The sequence below is a fragment of the Lotus japonicus genome, chromosome 1 (assembly GCF_012489685.1).
Source record: "Lotus japonicus ecotype B-129 chromosome 1, LjGifu_v1.2".
NCBI classification, from domain to species: domain Eukaryota; kingdom Viridiplantae; phylum Streptophyta; class Magnoliopsida; order Fabales; family Fabaceae; genus Lotus; species Lotus japonicus.
The window spans coordinates 5,933,702-5,956,411 of NC_080041.1; the positions used below are offsets into that span (position 1 = coordinate 5,933,702).

Sequence of the window (22,710 nt, forward strand, 5' to 3'; positions counted from 1 at the left end):
CAACTTATTTTTTTATACATATATAAATATGCTAAAATATTAATTGTACAAGTTGGAATATGTACCCTAAATGGAAGGACTGGAGGATTCTAATACTAATCTAAGAAGAGGAGAAATATAACCATACGGGGAAATTTTGTTTTGTATACCATCTTGCTTTCCACTATTTCTAACAGTATCATACCATAGCTAAATATATCTGCCTTAGATGAAACTACTGCAAAATCTGTTGTTGTTTTGTCAATTCCACTTCTGGGGTCACATATCCAAGTGTATAAATATACTGAAATATTAATTGTACAAGTTGGAATATGTACCCTATATGGAAGAACTGGATGATTCTGATAATAATCTAAGAAGGAGAAATATTGCGTGCTCCAGGTGGTAAGTCTAGAGAATCATTGTACTTTTACCATCTGAGGTAGAAATAAAGCTATCGTCAATTCCACAAGTCTTAGCTAGCCCAAAATCTGATAAAAGGACATAATCCATTGAGAAGATATATATTTTGTTGCTTAATGTCCAGATGTATGATTTTTTGGGTCGCATCTCCTAAGCAAGTAGGCGGGATGGCCGTAATGACTTGGTTGGGCTGAATTCCAAAATGGGTAACTAATATTGTATTTAAAATAACTATTACATTTGAAATGTGCACATAGATCAGAATCAGTAGCCATGACTCGGTGGAGAAATAAGAAAAGGAAATATGAGGCAATAAAAGGAAATGGAAGAAAAGGCTAAGGGAAGAGGGAGGGAGGGATGGAGGCCATGATCGCTTGCGGAAAGGAAAAGAGGGAATGGACGGTGAAATTGGGAGGGGAAAGGAGCAATATAAGTGGGATATGAAGCAGTATGTATACAACTTGCAAGGAGGGACGGAGGAACCGGTCAAGGAGGCTTGGAATGAAACGGTTAAAGAATTAATGGCGGTGGGTTATACAGTGGAGGAAATAATGGATTTAAAGAAGGGACAACTGTTAGATGCTTGACCACATCTCTAGCCAATGTGGGACTCTAACACACCCCCTCACGCCCAGTGTAGAACATCTGGAGCGTGGAATGAAACGGGTGGCCCAAATATGGGAGGTCTCCACAACAAATGGATCTAGGATAGGGGCCCAGGCCCATGGTCAAACAACCATTGGCTCTGATACCATGAAGGAGGCCTAACTCAACCCAAAAGCTAGCTCAAGAGTTAAGGTTTGCACAACCATATATAAGCAATTGCCTGACCACATCTCTAGCCAATGTGGGACTCTAACAACAACAAATATTCAAATAAGAGAAATTGGTGAAGGAAATAAGGAGGCGTTTAACATGGACCAGTTTTTTCTGGTCCATGGTTGCACCACTCTCCTTTTGACCTGCTATTGCAGGTTTCCCGGTTTAAAAAAAAATAAAAATACATATTTATTAATCAAGATATTAGAGTATGATTATTGATTAGTGAACTAGTTAGTGGATAAATTATCCCAACCCAGAAAGCTTCACAAGTTCTGCAGATTTTTCCGGGGAGGATGGCGGCGAACGGCGGCCCGTGGCGGCGCTGTCGCCGGAGAAGAAAAGTAGTAGAGGGTCTTGTTCCTCTCTTCGTATAGAGCACGATGGTGGTGGTTTCGTGGCTAGCGGAGGCCGGAGGAGGGAGATATGGCCAGTTGCAGGTCGGAGGCTTGCCAGCGGAGGGAGGCGGAATGGAAAATTTCTTGAGGGGTTTTGTTGCGGACGGTGAGGGGAGTTCAGTGGTGGTGTTGGTTTCTCCAAATGGTGAGTGGTTCGCCGGAGATCGGGGATTGAATATGGCGGCGGCTAGGGTTTCGTGGTGGCTCCGTTGTTGCTTCGTGAAGGAAACATGGAGGTATTGGTGCTCGCGCCTAGAACAGAGGAAAAGGAAGGAGAAAACCCATTCACGCCGAGAAGAAACAAAACCCAGAGACAAGAACGATGATGGTATGCATGAGTTGTTGTGGCTAGCTACTCTCTTTGCATCGTTGTGGCTACTCTCAAGTGCAGACCCTCCTGTCGTTCTACCTCAATTTCAACCACGTGATCAAGGGAACACTGCCCGGATGTGGAGAGGCAGCGCCCACCACCAAGACCATGCGAACGGGATAATTCTATTCCTTGAAGGTTGCAAGGCTTTTTGGTAGTTTTAGTGGCAAGTTTTAGTGTACTTGATTAGTGCTATGCTTTTGTTGAATTGCTGTGTTTAATACCTATGGTCTCTTAGACCGTTCTTTGTACATTCTGGAGTTTGGCTTCAACTTGGATTAATGAAATGACATCAACCATTGACAAAAAAAAATGAGATTTCATGATTTGCCGTTCACAGATCTGGACATCACGGTTTGGGGGCTTTGGTGGAGGTGGGTGAGAGGGGAAGAGGTGAGGGTAGTGGTGAAGATGAACTAGTTAATGACCATTTAATTTGACCTAATTCAATTACCTAATAATTAATTAAGAAAATATATTTTTTTATTTTTTATAAAAACTTACTATTGTGAGTCAAATGGGGTGGTGCAACTTTGCACACCAAAAAGTGGTCCATAATAAATTTTTTCAGGAAATAAAGGAGGTGATTACGGGGTGCAATTCTATTTCAAATTCAAATGGGTGGCTACATGATAATGGGTCACATAGAAGATATAGCCAGGGATTACGTTATGTTGGTGGAGTGGGTGATGGGAGTGCCCATTTAATGTGGGGGAGTGACCAATGGGGAATATGTGGTGGGGGGAAAATCATTTGCAAATACTCAGGTGCTGACTTGGCCAAACAATGTTTGGGTAAGAACGTGTGAGGCATTTAAAAAAGGTTGTCTAAATGATTCATGAGAAAGGTTGGGTTAAATAACCCATTATCCAATCTCATGAGTCATTTAGATAACTCCTTTAAAAAAAGGGGAGACGGAAGGTAGGTGATTTTTTTTCTTTCTGGTGGGATGTTATTGGCTTATTGCTGATGAGAAGGCTGGGCAATTTTGGTTTATTGTATGGTTTTTTTCTTTCTGGTGGGGCATGCTAATTATATACATTTTTAGTTTTATCGGCACCAATGATAAACCTCAAAGGATGTTAGCATAATTTTTCGTTATATATATGTAAAAATGCAATTACATTTCTTAGATTTATCACACTATTAATTATATACTGTTTAGTAACTCTTTTTTTACATACAATAAATTTAACTGATATAATTTGAAAACAAACCCGTGACCTTCCGATGTATAAAAAAAAAATAAACCCGTGCAACACACAGGTTTAATTTGTAGTAAGTAGTATAGCCTGATAAAGATTGAGATAGAGAAAAGAAAATTAAGTAAACAAGAGGTGGAGTTACTCTTAAAATGTCATAAAAATGTTTAAGGAAAGAGTACAGATTAAGCATTTATTTGTTTAAAATTTTGAAAACTATATGGATGAACTTATATTTAATATAATTATATTTGTTAAAATTCAGTTTGAGATGTGGTGAATTATTTTTGACACTACTTATGTAGGTGAAATTTTAACATGAGAAAATCCATTTTTAAATTTTAAGAGAAACGAGAACCAGGTAAGTTTGTTTCAAAAAAAGAACCAGGTAGTTGATTTTATGATAGGTTTAGCTCATGAGATGGAGTCGGGATTGCATCTAATGGATTGCCTCCTCTAAGTGTAGAAATCTAATTATGAATGATTTTATGAGAGTGTCTTACCTTACAGTTATATAGTTATGTTAATTTAGTTTATTTTCAGGTTGGGGTCTTTCTTATATTCTGTCTTAACTAAAGTATTCTCACAGTTGATAGTTGTTAAGCTGATTCTTCCCTTATTAGTGCACTAAGTAATATTAGACTAATCAATGAGTTTTAACCATTTATAAAAGTAGGAAAAATGTCCTCCTTATATTAAACATGTGATCTATCAGTTGATTTGATCTTGAAAATTTTATTTGAAATAATCCGTTCATTTTAATTACTAATTGTAAATTTAAATTTATATCGGTCTATTCAAACTAATACTATTAATCTAAAACTAACAATGTGTTGTTCCAATCGTACCTAAGCAAGATTTTCGCAGTGATAGGAGTATAAGTTCAACTATTCGGAATACAATTGTTAGAAGGAATATGCAACCGTTTCTCAAATGAGTGGAGACATTTATAAAAAACTAAAAACATAAAATCTTAAAAAACTAAATACAAAATACAAACTGAAAAACAGGGTCAAAGATCTAACTCTAGAAAATAATGCAAGTCCTTTTGAGAAGACTTGATTTTTTGGACACAAGTTGAAAGATGGTTCCACCACAAGCAACTAGAACACTTCGTATGGAATTATAAATCCAAATGTAATATTTGTGGCGGTGAGGCGCCGCTATGTCTAAATTAAATGGAAAATGTAAAATCTGAAACCAAAATCAATGGCATTCACACCTCCAAAATTCTCTGTTCCTGTTGAATTCTCATGAAGCAAAACTCCATGGCCATCAATCTCAGCTCTGCTTCTCTTCACCCAAACCCTTCATTTCTTACCAGGAAAAATAACAATCTCATCAAATTCTACCATACTGGCACTACCTCTTCAATCAGAACATGTGCTCAATCACAAGGAACTGACACTGGACTCACTGAGGAAGATTCTTCTTCAGGTATGCAAATAAAAGTTGCAAAATTTTCCTAAGCCTCATTAGTTTTTGGATTGAATTCAAACATGCTATAAACATGAATTTCCATATTAGACCTGCATGTTTGGAAATTGTCTTACAATTAATTTTTATGTCAAAATAAATTCTAGAGAGAATTCTTGGAATAGCTTCTGGTTGTCAAAATTGATAATTAAAAAACAATTGAAGAGAAGCTTCTTGAAATAGCTTCTGAGTGCCAAAATTGATTCTAAGTAAAAATAAGATGGATCCTAACATGTTGTAAATCATTTGTTTAAAGTTCAGTGAGAAAATATAGTAGGAAAAAAAACTGAGTTTGAAGACATCAAAAGCAGCTTTATTTCTCCACCATGTTTCAAAGTTTCTTTCAATGTTTTATCATGTTTGGTGAAATTTCTATACAATACTTCTGAATATTCCAATAGGAGCTTCTGGTTCATGCTTGATCCCTGACATGTTTGAGGTTTTTGTTGATAGGATCTTTATCTTCTTCTCGCACACAGCTGGAACTTTTGGAGCAACTTACATCTACAAGCTCACCCAATAATGGTATGTGAGTTAACATCTTCACTTAAAATCAATATCGATGTTTTGTGGTGAGTAGGAAAATCAATTGTACTATCAACTATAGTTTTGTAATGCCATTTTGTTCCTGTTAAGCATCTCTTCTTTGTTTTGTTGTTAACTTGTTATTTGAAATGAATATCCTGAAGATAACACATGCCTGGAGAAGTTACATGTTCTGATATTGTTGGTTAAGAATCCTAAAGGAAAAATGAGTGTAAAAGGAAGCCTATACTTCTTGTATGATAACATGACAATTTCTCCTAACCTTGCATTTTCTTACTTTTGAAATTGTTCCTTACCTTTATCTCTATGTTAATGCATCACTCCTGATATGTAACAGTAATAGAAATTTGATAGTCATCTCCAGTAACCTCTTTGCTAGATTTGGTTTTTCTTCTTTATTTAGTGTGCGTTTGGAATGTTTTCTACAATTGATTTTAAAAGACAGAATCAAATTTGGGAAGAAGCTTCTAGCTTCTCTGAGTGGTTTCTGGGTTTCATAATTGATTCTGATGGAAGAGAAATCCATCCGAACATGCTATTAGTTTTGGGAAAAGGATAACAACTATTCGAACGTTTATGGTTTCTAGGCTATGACAGTGATGGCAGCTCTAGCAAACCTACAATTCGTGAGCAGCTTTCGCAGTTGTTTGGAGGAAGGGATGATGATTTCAGCATACCTCTGGGTAAGAACTTGAAGAAAGCGAGTGCGAAGTTTTTAACAGTTTCACAAAAGAGAAATATCAAGAGGCAAACTTACCTGAATGAAGTATCTCAAAGGAATGATTCAGTGTTTTTTGCAAGCATAGGAGCCTTTGTGCTTCTTCCTCCTCTTATAATATTAGGAATAGCTATATTAACCGGTTATGTACAGCTTTTTCCTTGAAATATGATAACATTTAGCAATACTTAATAGAATTTCTTAGCTATATTCTCCTGTTTTTGTTCTATGTTGTCTCTTTTCTCTTTTGGTGAACTAACTCATTTTGGTTTGAGATGTTTTCCATTATAAACACTGACAAACAATGTTCGCGGAAAAAAGGACATTGATAATTAATATGTTTGGATCAGTTTCTTTTCTCTTGAATCAATTCTGTCACACAGAAGCTACTCAAAAAAGTTTCTCTCAGAATTATTTTGGCTTTAGAATCAATAGGAGATAGATTTCCAAACATGCACAATATTCCAGTGTCTATTCAATATTAAAATCAATTGAAGTTTGTATTGTTGTTTGGGCCTTTAACATATTCAATGTTCAGAACTCCCTGCTAGGATAACACAACAAACTATCGCATGGAAAGAAATAACAATCTCTCAATGAGTGAACCTTCTCTGAAAAAATGCAAAAAAGAAACTTCACAGACACATATTTTATCTCAAGGAACAAATTCACATCCATCAGTACTCATGTGTATGTGTGTATCAAACACCTATATTCTTTATAGAAGTGAGGGTCAATAATGGAGTGGCATTGATTCTTCTTCATTAACAAGAATCAGCCTTCATTCTTCAATGCCTTCTCCTTGTCATCTAAAGAAATTTCTTCACAAGTGGAAGGAAGTAATTTATTGCCCAAAGTCACTCCTTGGTTTTGTATGTAGACCAATTTTTCTTGAAGAAGGTAAAACATCACAATCAAAGATATCTGAAAAGTGAAAAGTATTTTCCAAGTTCTGATGCTTTTTGATGTTTTTTCATGGTAGGCTTGTAAACCACTATATATGTTCAGGACACTCATTATTGACACTGCAGTTCCAATTATCCAGTGTGCAAAAAACCACAGTCTTCTTCTTTTGGATCCCCTATGAAGAACAAGAAAATGATTATTGTAGCCTAATAATGATCATCATGCTTTGTAAACAGAAAATTGAAAGGAATCTAAAGATATCAACTAGAACATGAAAAATACTTATATAAAGTTTGTAGACCAGAAAAGTGTGATTGATTTGTAGTTTTTGCTCAGCAAGGCTAAATGGCCTAAATACGTGTTTGAAAATTCTTCTACAATTGATTCTAAAACCAAAATGAATTACGAGCTTATTTCTGGTGAAAAAGATGATTCAAACATTCTATAACTCAACAGATCACTTAAGTACACTTTTTAAACTTAATAAATGACTACTCATGAGTTCACCTTTGTGGTCGAAAAATACCAACTAGAACTTGAAGCCAGATAATTCCATATAATGCCACCCCTACTCTTTGATGATTATTGTTGAAGGAGAGGTTGAAATTTTTTATGGACATGATTGCTCCAACCGTGGCAAGAAGTACAGCAAGCTTCTGTTGAACAGAAACACATAAGTACATGTAAAAGGATCATCAATGCAATACTTTCATAAAGACTAGTAATTCTTGCTAGTGATGAAGTTTATGTTGATTTTTTCCTTCATTTAATTTGAGGTAAAGATTTGTTTAAGGCTACAGCTAGCAGCATAATGGTATTGTACTTTTCACATGCTCTATTAAAAAATGAGATACAGAAAGCTAGGAACTCCTAATAACAGGTTATTTCTTACAGCTCCTTTCTTGTCTTCAAAGTATTCATCATAGTCCTAAACTTCTAATCAATAAACAAAGAAGCGATGGTCTTTTCCTAACCTTAAACAGTAACTAACAAGCATTAGGACAAATAAAATAACAGGAAAACTGTAATCATGCTACTTTCTCAAGTTAACCATCATCAAAAAGTGGATAAGTGGGACAACTGACCCTATTAAACTCATTATGAACCATAAAAATAGTTGTTCTTTTACTCTCTGTGTGTTTGGGAATCCTAGAATCAATGCTCATTAACCAGAATCACTTTTAGGTGGTCATATAGAAGTTTGACAATTGACTTAGATTTTAGTCCAAAAATCAATTCTGTGGAGAAGCTACAGATAATAGCTTTTGCGGAAGACATAATTAATTGTGGGTTTCATAATTGCATTGCACAACACTACCTTATAGAAATCACTTTTACCATAAACGTATCCAAAAATAAATCAATTGACTTTCGACTCACTTTTCCTATAATCAACTTTTCCAAAATGAATTTTATCTAAAATCAATTCTGACAACGTGGATCCAAACACGCACTTAGATTGGTTGTCAAGTAAAGGAATAGAACTAATTAAATTTGCAAAAAGGATCAGTTATCTCACTAAAACTATGATGCAACAGGGGTTCAGATGTACTTTCCTGCAAAACTGCATGAGCATAGAAAATAATTCTGAGCCTTCTTCGATTCCCATCGCCGCTAGACAATCTAATTACTAGTACACCAACAGGCATCAAGAACGCCAGTGAAGCCCACAGAAGAAACCCGTGTAATGTGATTTCAAAGTGAAGCCTAGGATTTATCTTCATACACAAAACAACCACAAAAAAGATTAGCTTCACAATCACATGCAAAACTTGCTATTCATGAAATAGAGGAGTATAAGAAGAGCAATACAATAAGGGGAAGCATGAACAAATCATGCTGCTAACTTGATTGACAAAAAATAAGTGCATGTTTGGAAATCATTCCACAGTTTATTCTAAAGCCAAAATTGACTATGTGGAGAGAAGTTTCTATAAGTAGGTTATGAGTGCTGGAATTGATTCTGAAGAAAAATAAGTTGATCCAAACATACTATAAGAAGATGCATCAGGAATGGAATACCTTAGTGTGGTGGTCTTTATTGCGTGAGTGAATGCCTTTAGCTTTCTTGTGCTGTTGGGATGCACTAACAATGAGAAACATGGTTATAACTAAACTTGCTTGAAAGAGCTTTTGCTGAAATCCCATTCTTCCTTCTTTTGTTGATCATATGATGATAGCTAACTCAACCCCTAATGCTAGTGAGGCAGCAAAACTAGGACATTCTGATAATTGTATGTGTTTTTGCTCAAGCTGGCCAAGATACTTATCCACCTCTTTGAATTATGTATTTTATACTGTGAGATTCTTTTAATATGATGAATTATTAATACAAGTGGTTGTTGCATGAAAACTATTGATTAAAATAGTGTTTGGCCGCTTTGGGGATATGGGCATATGGCATGAAAGATTAAATGATATTTCGAGCACTTGGGGTTAATTTCCATAGGTTTTAAAGTATGTTGTTAGATATTGATTGATTAATGTTTAGTTACACGTTGAAATGTTGTGGAATCACTTCTTATTATTGGCTACAAAACTAACTTCTGAGTATTCAGTACTTAATTAATATACACTGAAAGACAAAGCTGGTCGGGGAAATTATACACTTCTGCTTCTGAGTGCTGAATACACGATCTTAACATGTTTGAACTTTGAACAGACTTGTTCACCAACCAAATTCAAAGGCAAAGTGATTGTTTTTATTTATCAAAACTGGTGAGTAAAATCACATTTTACCAATCTTCTCTGCTTTTGGATAAAAAAACTAATCCTATAGACAGAACATTCTAGGTGATATCAAATCATATTAGCCACATGCTGTTTTGTAGTGAATGTTTTGCCATAAACTTAAAGGAACAGTCCTTCTCAAGGAAACTATAGGTTACCCTTTCTAAGTTGGTGCCACTACTGATTACACTTGATATTTCACCCATTAAATTTTTTATAGAAAATCTTCAAAAGTGTTCTGCTCATTATTACCAGACCTGTAAATATAAGTTCATCATTGTTTTTCCTTTTGTTTTATATTTTTATTTTATTGGAAGTGTGTATCTGTGTAGCAATGACATGTCACAAAAATGACGACATTGTATAGGAAATACAGTACATAGTGTAAGGTCACTTTAATCCAATCCTTAAGTAAAATTATGTTCACATAACTGATATCCAAACACAGCAATAACCAACACATTTTTGTGAGTTTAAATTATATTCCACTTGAGTTGAGAACAAAGTAAGTAGAGAATGGGTAAATAGCCAAGTTCGTCCCTGAATGTGTCCACCGACTTCACATTCGTCCTTGAATGAATTTTATTCATCTCGCGGTCCCCCAAAGTGGCAAACGTCCGTCACTTTAGTCCTTGACGTTAAAAAACACTAACAGACGTTACCAAATTCATTTTTATAAAACTGAAAAATCATTTAAGTAAATTAGAATAACAATTGAACTAAAATCTAATTAATTAAAACAGAAAAAAAAATTCTTAATGTGAACCACTGGTCTTCATCTCCTTCTTCTCATCATCTTCTTCATCATCTTCACAAATCCTTCCACCACAACCCAATTCCCCACCACAAACCTTCCAACATCATTAAAATAATGCATTCCTGGAAAAAATAATAATAATGCATTCCTGAATTCAGATCCAATGTCAGCTTGGATCAGAACATGTTCCCAACTGGGTTATGATGCAAAGATGAAGAAAAAGGGAGTAAGCTGAAGAAGATGAGAAGGAGATTAGGAATTTGTGTTTTAAATTTTTAATTAATCAATTTTTTAGTTAATTTTGTTTTTTTAAATTTAAATTAATGATTTTCACATGGGTAAAAAAATATAAAAAATGAATTTGTTAACGTCTGTTAGTGTTTTTTAACGTCAAGGACTAAAGTGACAAATGACAGACATTTGTCACTTTGGGGAACCGCGAGATGAATAAAATTCATTCAGGGACGAATGTGAAGTCGGTGGACACATTCAGGGACGAACTTGGCTATTTACCCGTAGAGAATGGACCAGAGCCAACGTTGAAACCATACAATGCAAGTAGACGGAATAGTTGATATGTGGAAATAGATCCAAGATAGTATTGGAGAAGCACATGTGGTATTCATGAAACTAACATCATTACAATTTGGAAGCCACTAGTGATGTTAATCATTTGGTAAATTTTCTTAGGGTGTCACAGACAGAGTATAGTTTCTTGCTCTGTTTTGCATGCCATTCAACATTGGTCAAATTAAAATCTCAGCCTCCTTATACCAACAAGATAAATCATGTAGATCAATAATGAACAGGTATGATTCAAGCTGAGTTGTTACCATTATTAAAAACAAAAGTTAAACAAGCAAAAATTTAATTTAGACCAAGATCGTGATTGCTGTACATAATCTGAGTAGGCACAATGTAGACCCTTTTAGAAATATAAATAACTTTACGACTCATATAAACATTCCCGATTACATCCAATACACAGTTTCAGGTGTTACGAGTTAAAAGATTTTATATCAATGGATCAGTGTGATTCAATCAAACATCAATTTCGGGAAACATTAACATTATATGTCTGATATTACTTATTTACAACTCACATTATTTGTACTTTGCTGTATTGAAAATGGTTAGTGTTTAATTTTCGAAAATATGTTATCAGAAAATAAATTAGACTGATTTATGCAGTTCACAATGCTACCTTGTTCATCTTTCTTTTCAAGGGTGAAGATTATTATTAGTCATGCTTGTCTGAAAGTGTACTTATATCAAGTTATCAGCGAGAACATATCGCATACGAAATAATAAACCAATACTGCAAACAAAAAGTGATCACTAAATTCAAAATTGACCTTGAAGGAATACATCAAAAAGAGAAAAGTAAAGGGCTCCATGATAAGATATAAAATAAAAAACCTTAAAAAAACAAACTCAACGCTGGAAAAAATGCAAGCTATGTCTGTAGTTGCCAGTACTTCCAATGTTTACTAATGAATCAAAATGCGATTAACTGAGTAATCACATAAACAGGTTGGGCCTGGATGCTTTGTATGTTGTCTTCAGCTTCCTAGTTGGGGGCCTAATCTTCTTGTACACCAAAGGGAACTTGATCTTGGAGTTGTGGAACTGCTTTGTGCTCTCCCTTTTGCACAGCTTAGCTGGGACGGTGGCAGTCTTGATGATCTGAATGCATGGAGACCTCACCCTGTGACGAGATGCCATTTCGTTGTACATGTGCTCAACAGCACCATTCAGAGTGGTATCTCGGTATTCCTTGTACATATTGTGATAACCGGTACGACTCTGATAACGCAGCCAAATTCCATAGTTCTTAATAGTGGTAGGATTTTTCTCAAAAATCTGCAATCAGTAAAACAAAAAAAACAAATAAATAAATCTCCAAGTTCTCAGTTCAATATAGAATACAGCTTAAGCCAACAAAAAGGAAAAATCTTTCTCTACATAGTCTCTCCTAAAAGGAAGTACTCTAATTTAGGATACATGTAACGTGTTTCTTAGTATTTGAAGCCATGATTCACCCCATGTTCAATGTTCAATGTCTTACACCTCAATTAGCCTTGCCTATATTTCCTAAATAAGTTGAACAATCACAAACAAGAGGCCATGTGACCTGTGAAAATGTCTCATTGATTCCAAGCACAAAACTTGCTCTCTTCGTGAGGCAAATAAATTACTCTGCTGTCACTATCACCCCCAAAATCCTCATAGACGGGTATAAATCTCAGAATATACTTGTGTGTCTGAATTACATTATTTAGTTCTCAAACAGCTTGTAGTCAAAAACTTGTTGAGAGTTCAAAAACAAAAAACAGTTTCCCCGTAACAACATGCAGTGCTTATAGTTATAAATAATGGCAAAGCAAACAGAGCACATATCCCCCCCCCCACAAAAAAAAAAAACAGAACTCTAAAAACTTCCAGTTAATTTTAAATCTATTACACAAAAAGGCCATGATTTAACTTGTATAGAAACAGCATACAACTAATACAGAGAAACACAAACTATTTTCACCAATGTTAATGTGACAAGCATCTTCTCAGTTGGACAATAATTTTTCTTCCTAGTAAACTGTCTTTCAACATAAGGCATGAACTTGCAAGATAGTAAATTAATGTTGCTAAAACCCAATAGTGAGAAATTGAAAATGGTTTAAACCACCTAATTCATTGAAAGGACCATTTGACTAACAGCGTAGTTTGGTATCCCCTTATCGTATCCCTTGCCACAGATTCCATCATAACAACAGGAAAGACTAATAAGAAACCTATTTTCCTCAATAGAGAAAATATCAAAAGGAAAATGAAAATGATTTCCACCTTAAAGTAAAGCAACACATAGCTAAGTATAAATGAGTCCCCAGGTCTAAATCCCCACTAATGAGAGTCTCTCCACTTCTTCCACTTTTTTTTTTGTATAAAAATCCGGTACTCGGTCAGCCGCCGGATTCGGGATTTAGTCACAATTAAGGTTACTCATCCCTCCCCCAGAGTGTATTGTGTGGGGATCGAACTCGAGAGCTCTTCCCACACACTCAGCCTGCGTTACCAACTAAGTGTTCCACTTAATGTATAACCTATTCAATTAATTTTCCCCCAACTTTATACCCAGTGACTTATTTTTCAAAAGAACTCTATAATTCTAGCTTGAGTATAACCCATTTAACACAGCTTTAGCAATGATCAAAGCAATTCATTTTATTGCTACAACCAAGATGTTCATACCTCATTGATAGCTAGCACTTGCCCATTACTCTTCTTCACCTTCTTCAACTTCCTCAGGAAATACCTGCATCAACCAACATCATAAAATCAACAAAATCATCAAAACCCAATGAATTACTGCATTGAAAAATCGAAAAGATCACATCAGGAAACAACGTACCAGAACTTGGATTTGGCACGGACCTCATTGGTGGCCCAAAGCTTCATCCGGTAGATCTTGGGGTGGTCATCGGATTCGGTAGGGAGAGCTCTTCCCACAACTTGGTACTGGTGAAACTGCGTCAACCAAACACAACCAAATCAGTCAGAATCGCGTTTGTAATCAGAATCGCGTTTCACAAACTTGTAGATTCAAAAGGAAATGAAACGCGGAAATTGAGTATTGACGACGACTCACTCACCTTGAATGCAACCATTTTCGCCGATTCCGATTGTCACCACCGGCAATTGCAACGCTGTGACTAATGCATAGGAATGAAGAGGGAGAAGAGAATGTAAAACCCTAATGAGTGGGTGGGTGGTGCCTTCAAGGCCCACTGGGTTTAGCCCAATTGAAGGCCCAGTGAGAGGGCTTAGGTTTTTAATTAACCCTTTTTCATAAACCCACTTGAAATATGTGTGTTTTTCGAGAAAAAAAAAAAGAATATGTATGTTGATGGGTTTATTTCTTTGAAAAAAAAAATAATATGGGGAAGGCTGAGGGTTATAGTAGACGACGTCCATTTATTATCTTGAACGCATCTAATTCAAAACCGAACGTGAAACTTTTGATTCGTTCATCTCCTTTACGAAATTAATTAAAAGAGAAACAAAAATACATGAATTAAAAATGACACATAACATCTAATTAATGGGTATAGCTCCAATAGCCTTAAAAAAAATAGAGTGACGAGTGTTAAGAGCATCTACATTCATCATACTCACTAAAATATCTACACTTCATTTTTTACAATTTTCCATAATACCACATCATCTACACCACTTTACTAATTTTTTACTCCAACCCAACAACTCTTAAAAGTAACTATAGTGGATTCCTTCATCAACATTACATTTGTATATTTTGTTATTTATCTCCATTTTAATCTAATTATATTAATTGTAAGTGCTTGTAATAAATACAAGCTCATTTTTCAAGTCTAGTGTAGAGTATCTATTCCCACATACTCATCTTAGCAATGTTGGAATTGAATATGTACTTCAATGGTAATAGATACTCATATGAGTATGTATTTAACATTAGATACCAGTGTTATAAAACTCGGACCGGTGATCGACTCGGTCGAGGCACTGGGTCAATGGGTCAATGGTTCAACCACTAGGTCACTGGTTCGATTGTTTGACTCGGTTCATATTAAAAAATCATATAATTTATAAAACTAACCTTAGGATAGCATATATATAAAATAATATGCATTTTCTTTTATAAGAAGCAAAGTGGCTTAGTGGAAATTTTGATAGCTTTCCTCCCTCTAGGTCCTGTGTTCAACTCCTAGGTATGATAAATTTTTATAGTTTGTGTGTTTTCCATTTATAATTATACAAAATATTAATAATTTAACGGGTACAAGATTGACCATAGAGCAACTTGGTCAAGTGGTTATGTATCTTGCCTACATTCTCATGGGACTTTAATGGCTCGGACCGGTCAGGGGTCCGGTTCCCGGTTCAACCGGTCGAACCGGCCGGTCCGGTCCGAGTTTTATAACACTGTTAGATACTATCATTGGTCCACTGCTAGTTCTTAGCACTATTCATGTGAGTCCGTATTGCCACATGTGCTTAAGCAACTCTCAAGCAATTTTGTTCCAACCATGAGTTCTTACTTCTTAGTTCTTACCACTATTCATTTGGACCCACCAACCACATTATTTATACTTTTTATTTTCATAAAGTAATAAAACAAAACTCATAAAGTAATAAAGTAATTTGGATGAGAGAGAAATAATTAATATTTTAAGCTAAGAACTCAAAAAGTAAAACTCCTTATATAAGAACTGAGTTCTTATTTTTAAGAACTAACACTATGTTTGTTTGAAGAGAGTTTGGCAAGAGAGAGATAGGGGAGAGAGAGATAGAGAAGAGATATTCAAACCACCATTGTTTGGTAGCTACATCTCTAGTGAAGAGAGAGCTTTTTAACGCGGGCCTCACTCCTTTTGTTCCTCTCTCCAATTTGAGAAGAGATATCATGTGGATGATGTTTATTTTTTGTTTCCTATTTTGTCCTTGTCTTCTCTCTCTCCAAGGCCATTGAAAGTTGTAATTTTTTTTCTTTTGCTGGACATCATAGTCTTTTTCTAAAAATTAATTTTTTTAGTTTTTTATTTTATATTATCCACCTCATTCTTTCTCTCATCTCTCTCTTTCATCTCTATCATACCAAACAATCAACAAATCTACTATATTTCTCACATATTTCTCTCTACTCAACTTCTCTCTTCTCTACTCTCTCTTCTCTATTTCTCTCTATCCTACCAAACAAAGTGTAAGAGCTCCATGTCAGCACCTCCAATGGTAAAGTTCTAAATTCTTAGTTCTTAACTCAAAAATAAGAACTAAGAACCTTGCATTGGAGATGCTGTAAGTACTCTTCAATTCATTATTTTGACTATCAGTGATTAAGTTGTAAATTTTAAAAATTGGTTACAAAAGAAATCATTACATGATTACAATTCAAAAGAAAGGTATGGAACTCCTTCGTTTTAGTGGGTACTAAAGAAATTGCATTATGTAATGTGTGCAACAGTTTTTTACAAGTGCAAGTGCACCAATGAAGTTCTTCACGCTGCACAAAGCAAATCCATCCATGGATATTTAGGTTAGGTGGTAGTAATGAATAATATTGGATGAAACAAAATCAACATTAAATGCTTCTTCTCATTTGAATTAAAATATGAGTTGCATTAATGAATTGAAGTAACCAAGTTAGTTATTCAACAGTCGAAGCCACCATTTAATTAGCACATTACCAGATGATATGAATTGAAGTAACCTTCGGATTGTGAAGTTTTTTTCTAGAGATTTGTGTGTTTAACATTTTTTAAATCAAAGTCTTAATAAATGATTACATGGAAGAAAAAATGGGCAGTTGGGAAGACTAATCAATAAATTCCTGAAAGATATTTGGTACTATAAATATCCACACTGAGGAAGTGCAAAAGTGTGAAAGAGCACAATGGATGATAGAATTAGCACATTGCCTGATGAAATCCTTAGTCACATTCTCTCTTTTCTCCAATCAGAACAAGCTGTTGCCACAAGTGTTCTGTCAAAGAGGTGGAACCCTCTCTGGCTTTCACTCACCAGTCTCTGCCTCCGATGTTCGTCATGGAAAAATGACTTGAATGTGCCTCCCTCCATTTTTAGCTGCAGGGCACTTGTTGTTCTCAAATTGGATGGGGTAACTTTTAGAGGCCCTTATACTTTTGGTTTGCCTGTGCTTAAGTCCTTGCAATTGATTGAAGTTGTATTTTTTTGTAAATATCAATGTTTTGTGGAACTTCTTAATGAATGCCCAATTCTTGAGGATTTGAAAGCTGATATTTTATTTTTTGGGAATAGTCCATGTAAGGGTGAATCTATAAACTTACCTAAGTTGGTGAGCGCAGATATCTATTTTCCATATAATCCTAATCATTATACTCCCCTAGAAGCTTTATCAAATGTGCAGTTTCTTCGATTGGTACAGGTTAGAACATGAAAAAAGTATTTTTCTTTTTATTTGCTTTCTTTATTTATATAATTTCATCTACATTTCAATAATAATTTGTCTATGTAACTATTTCAGCACACGGATATGGAGGTTCCTGTGTTTTCCAATTTAACTAGTTTGGAGCTTATTTTCTGTATGGGAAATGTTTCTTTGTATTTTATAATGGACATGCTCAAGAATTGCCCCAAGCTTCAAAATCTTCTAGTTGATTACCCGGCAGAGTTTCCCGGTGAAATTTTCGACTATCCGGAGGCTGTTCCTGATTGCCTTTCTTCAGAGCTTAGAAATTGCACCCTTAAAAGATTTAGTGGAGTGAAATGCCAGAAACAATTTGCGGAATACATTTTGCAGAATTCACCATCTCTACAGACCATGACAATCTGCAGTTGTCATGACTCACTTTCAACGTATGAGCATCGTATGCTTAATGAACTGGCCCTGTCCCCAAAGAGCTCTCCAACCTGTGTGGTTTCGTTTAAATTTAAATGAAAACTAATTGGCTTGTACTTGTAGTAGCATGTGCATTTTAGGCTATGAAAATTGTTCCTAAATGTTCGCTTTCTAGGCTATCTGGATTTAAACTCAGTTTTCCCAATTGAAGAAAAATGATGTTTCATGTTGTCAGTTTTTCCATATCAGTTTTTTATCTATGTAAGTTATTGAGGGCTAGCACTTGGCCATTGCTTTTCTTCACCTTCTTCAACTTTCTCAAGAAATACCTGCAGCATCATAAAACAACAAAATCATCAATATCCAATGGTTAGTGAAATGAGAAATGGAAAATATCACAATTTGTTGATTAAATAGTAGTAAGAACAAGATATTTCATCAAATTCCCTTTCATCTTTACCCTACCACCAATTCAATGATAACTTGATGTAAATGAAAATGGGCCAGTTCCATTGGCACACCCCTGAAGCCCAAGCGTGCAACATTAAGGCCCAAGTGGTTGAATGATTTCAAAGATACCAAAATAAAAGATTTCTGATTTATAATGATTTAAATAAACCTGAAATGTATTTCCTTTAATGAGAAATTTGTGAACCCTTAAATGTAAGGAATACTATTTAAAGAATATTGAAAATTTTCTCTCTTATCTCTTCTCCCTCTCTCAATCTTGTTAGTTTATTTCTCCTTTGCTAGGGTTTCTTCTGTTGCAGAAATGTTTGCAACATAGCCTAACGGATTAGTGTTTTCCAAGGCCTACTAGATATTCAGCCCAATTGAGACCCTAAGGTGCTGAATGAGTGAATGGTTGGGAATTACTTTGCCAACGTTTTTCTATTTCAACTTGACCTCTTGTTTTAATCAGCACCTTTGAATAAGTGAACGTCGTATTGGTCTGCCATGACAATCTTGAGATAAAGTTGACGATCGGTCAAAGGCTAACTGGCTAAGTTACCAAAAGATAGTTACAAGACCACCTAGCAACGTGGTTCGATACTCTCATCACCATGCTATTTAAATAATATAAATACAAGTTTGATCATTTATGTATTACTCATTTGCTCCCCATAGCTCTTTCATTCTTAAATAATTCTCTCTTTTTGAGCCTTCACTCACTTAAGCATTAGATTATCATTTGCAGGAATGTCTCTCGCTATGAACTCTCGTAACTCCATGCTCAGAAACGTGCACCACCATTTCTTAGCATAAGATACATTAATTTCTCAAACTTTTTAGAAGAATGCTCTTCGAGGAGGTGGGAACACTTGTTAAAGATTAAAAAAATAATACCATTTCACAAGTTATTAATGTTCAGATGTAATGTTTAGGCATACATCCCAATCTAACAAAGGACAAAAATCATATACCTGTAAACATTTAATACAAGCTTGGATAAGAATTTGTACATTTAAGTTTTCCTTCTTTAGAGCTTGCTTTTAACGTTTAAACATTACCATTTTCTAGAGTCCCACAACCAGAAGAAATGTCTCTCACAAAGAAAAGAAAAGAAGATCACACAAGCAAACAAAAATGCAGGAGCTAGATTCTATGAAGTAAAATTTCATATGATGATTTGGTTACCAGTTTAGAATATTGTCCTATAACCTAAGCCAATAGAAAAAAGATGGAAAAATGATGAGTCAGAGACTCCTTGCAATATGGCTACCATTTGACCTATTCTTTGGTGGCATGCACTTGTTTATTCTATAAAAGTGCTTGCCTTGTACCTAACTCAAAAGACCATTTAATAGTATAATGATGCGACATCTAGGAAACAACCATGCTCAATTTCATCATTCATTTATTCCAAAGAGAAGGGGAGGTATTTTAAAAAGGTAAAGAGTACAAATTTAAGGAATTGGTCCATAAGAAAGTAGAATAATAACAAAAAATTGCAGCAAACCATACACTGCCATTGCCCCTTATCTAGAGTTTAACCACTAAATGCATGTTTGGATCATCATTATTATAATTAATTTTGATAAAATTAGTTATTATAAAAATGAGTTGAAAGTAACTAATTTATGTTTGAATACATTTAGGAAAAAAAAGTATTTTCTACTTGTAAATGATGATTGCCAAACATCTATTTCAATTAAGGTAAAAAATAGAATAAATTGATTCCGTTAAGTCAATTGTCAAACATCTATATAATCACCTAAAAAGATTCATATAAATTATAATTGATTTTAAAACCGTGGAACCAAACAAACAAAGGATTCAGAGCTTGCATTGCCAGTTAGGGAAGCCAAGTTTCTTTATTTCAATTCAGAAAGAAATCATGCCATTGGAGCAAATATATATATAATTGAAAGAACAAATTATAAAAATTGAATGAAACAATAAACTCAAAATTGAAGCAGTTAAAATGTATACAAAACAAATGCTTGTGTTGAGTCCTGACCCAGTTTCTGTAATTAACTGAAGCCTAGTTCTAGCATAACCTGAAAAATATAACCTGATCTTTCATATTTGATGACCTTTTTTCTGTGTATATAATTTCCCATCTAAGGAAAACCCCAAAAATCTACCCCATGTTTACAATTATGAGACTATACAACTTTGAACCCAAAGAAAATGTTGTCACACATCAGCACACTTCATTGGTGCATACCCTAGTCTAGATTTCTTCATATCATAGAGTATGTGAAAATTCTGCTGCTGATAGTTTCCAATTATTGAAAGAGCAGACCTAGGAGTCCCCAAAATAGCCAAACAAACAACATCAGATTCAATCTGAATAAAGTAATTCTCCACTGGAAAGTCCCAAACTGCTCCATCTGCAAACAAGATCCCAAAATCAGGTAGCTCCATCTTCTCAATCCCTGACACATTGTAACATGGCTTCAGAGGAGGAAGCCCTTCAACAAGTTCATAGCCCTTGATTTTCTTCACAAAAGCTTGTTTTATAATCTCATAAGCAGGGTCAGCAAAATAAGTTAGGGTTGTGCCAGAATCAATTATTGTGCCACCAGCACCTTCTGCTGTTAAATTCCAAGTCTCCTCTGGTATCTTCAGCACCTCACCATCAACCATCACAGATTTTATCTGAACATAGTAGAATGTATCAACTTGATTCTCTTTCTCTTTGCCACCAACAAAAGAGGTGAAATTCAAATTGGGGTGGCTGAGAAGCTCTTTATCCTCACCAAAAATCAACTTGCTGCTAACACTTGAGTTGCTGTTCCTATCCACAAGACAATAGGAAAAGGAATGACCATAGAGAGATTGAAGCTGAGAAGCAAAAGATAATGGTCCTTTTCCCAATCCTAGCAAACCAGCAGCTCCATGAAATAGACCTCTATTCCAATGACCACAACCAAACATCACATTCTCCACATGTTTGAGCTCTGAATTCCCATTATGGGTGAGATTAACAGTGAAAGTTTCCACTGCAAAATCACCAGTTGTGTTGGAACTATCACCATACCAGTAGAAGTAAGGACAAGTTTGATTCTCATCCTTGCAAGGCTTTGGTGGATCAGGGGATGAAACCAATTGGCACCTAGGATCATGGCAGCTTATGTTCTTAAAAGAACTAGAATCCTTAGGATCATAATAAGGTCCACTTTGCTCAAAACAAGCAATGCAAGGAACACATTGAATCCAATTAAGGTCACTACCAGTGTCAAGTATCAGGGAAAAATGCTTAGGAGGGGTTCCAATAAACACATCCATGAAGTACTCACCAGAGCCAAGACTCACCCCTGATTCCAAGGTTGCCACAAGCTGGCTGGATGAAAAATATTCCGGCGGTGAAGCCGCCGGAGAAACCGCCACCGCCCGCCCCGGATTGTAGGACTGCTTTGAACTTGATTGCTTTTGCAGCCTTGAAATGGTGTTTTGGTTCTTCTTTTCCATGAACCTTCTATGAAGGGTCTGAATTCTGATCAAGTCCTTGGCTGTGAAATCAAACAAAGACTTCTTTTCTGGTCCAACATCACTGCTCACTGGCCTGTGTTTCAAATGGAGCTTCAATGGTTGCTTGTGTGGTTTTTCTGCTACAGAAGCCTCACCCTTTCCACCTTCATCATCATCAAGATTCCCTAGTTTCTCTGAATTTGAGAAGCTGCAACCTGAGTCCTCAGAGACAACATTGAAACTTGGGTGATCAGGGAACTTTATTGCAGCCAGAGAAGATCCATTGTTGATGAGACTATTGTGATTGTGATTTTGATTCCCAGAAATGACCTCCACCACAGAGCATGTCACAAGGAGAACCAGAAAGAAAGAAACCCTCAAAACCATGGTAAAGATTTCTTTTTTCTTGAACCCAATGAAGATCCTAAATCAACCACCCCACAAAATTTAGGAAGATAATATGGGAAACAAACTCAGAAAGATTGAAACTTAATCAAAATTTGATCATGTTCACAAGTTGAAGCTATGAAATGAAATCCAGATGAAGATAGAAATTGGCAAAGTAAATTGAAATCTTGAGACTTTCAAGGCCAAAAAGAGTGAAAATAAAATATTGAGAGAAGAATTGAATGAATAAAGAATGAAAAGGAAGAAGAAGATGAATTGTGAGCTGTGGTCTTGAGGGACTTTTATGAGTATAGTAACAAGACTTGGAAGCTAAATGTCAAAGGCAGCCCAAAAACGCGGTTTTGATTTCTCATAAAAATATTAATAGCAAAGTTTCAACATCAAGAGGCTTGAAAAACATTTTTAATGCCAGCATTCATCAATGTAATGCAAGATGAATAAAATAATAATAATATTAAGTATTAACAATATACCTGGTATTCTTCTTAGAGGGTATTTTCCTATCTGTTTCTTGGTTCATTGGCTTCACGGATTGTGCTCTAGCTTGAAAGTTGAAACTGCAAAGAAGTCAAAACTCAAAAGCAGTTGGTTGGTTGGGACTTAGGACTTAGAAGGAAGAATACAAAACCAGTTTGTCTTTGTCACCAGTGACCAATATGGGGAAGGGAAGGGAGTAGTAGTAAAAGTAAAACTGTGTGGTCGCTGGTCA

General features: G+C 35.4%; 3 protein-coding genes across 3 annotated transcripts; 1 reads left to right on the plus strand and 2 right to left on the minus strand.

Moving 5' to 3' along the window:
* Positions 1-4,335: 4,335 nt before the first annotated feature.
* On the plus strand, positions 4,336-6,158 carry LOC130733239 (uncharacterized). Its single transcript, XM_057585366.1, has 3 exons — positions 4,336-4,628; positions 5,121-5,192; positions 5,801-6,158. Exons 1-3 carry the CDS (start codon positions 4,445-4,447, stop codon positions 6,094-6,096), a joined length of 552 nt encoding a protein of 183 aa, XP_057441349.1. The 5' UTR covers positions 4,336-4,444; the 3' UTR covers positions 6,097-6,158.
* Positions 6,159-6,290: 132 nt separating this feature from the next.
* On the minus strand, positions 6,291-9,092 carry LOC130733238 (cytochrome b561 domain-containing protein At4g18260-like). The gene is made up of 4 exons (XM_057585365.1): positions 8,860-9,092; positions 8,394-8,555; positions 7,345-7,493; positions 6,291-7,012 (listed from the first exon to the last, which is right to left on the minus strand). Exons 1-4 carry the CDS (start codon positions 8,983-8,985, stop codon positions 6,706-6,708), a joined length of 744 nt encoding a protein of 247 aa, XP_057441348.1. The 5' UTR covers positions 8,986-9,092; the 3' UTR covers positions 6,291-6,705.
* A 2,551-nt stretch (positions 9,093-11,643) lies between these two features.
* Positions 11,644-22,260, minus strand: LOC130709915 (aspartyl protease family protein 2-like). Its single transcript, XM_057559073.1, has 5 exons — positions 20,319-22,260; positions 13,972-14,001; positions 13,731-13,846; positions 13,571-13,634; positions 11,644-12,187 (listed from the first exon to the last, which is right to left on the minus strand). Exons 1-5 carry the CDS (start codon positions 21,978-21,980, stop codon positions 11,846-11,848), a joined length of 2,214 nt encoding a protein of 737 aa, XP_057415056.1. The 5' UTR covers positions 21,981-22,260; the 3' UTR covers positions 11,644-11,845.
* Between the last annotated feature and the right edge of the window lie 450 nt (positions 22,261-22,710).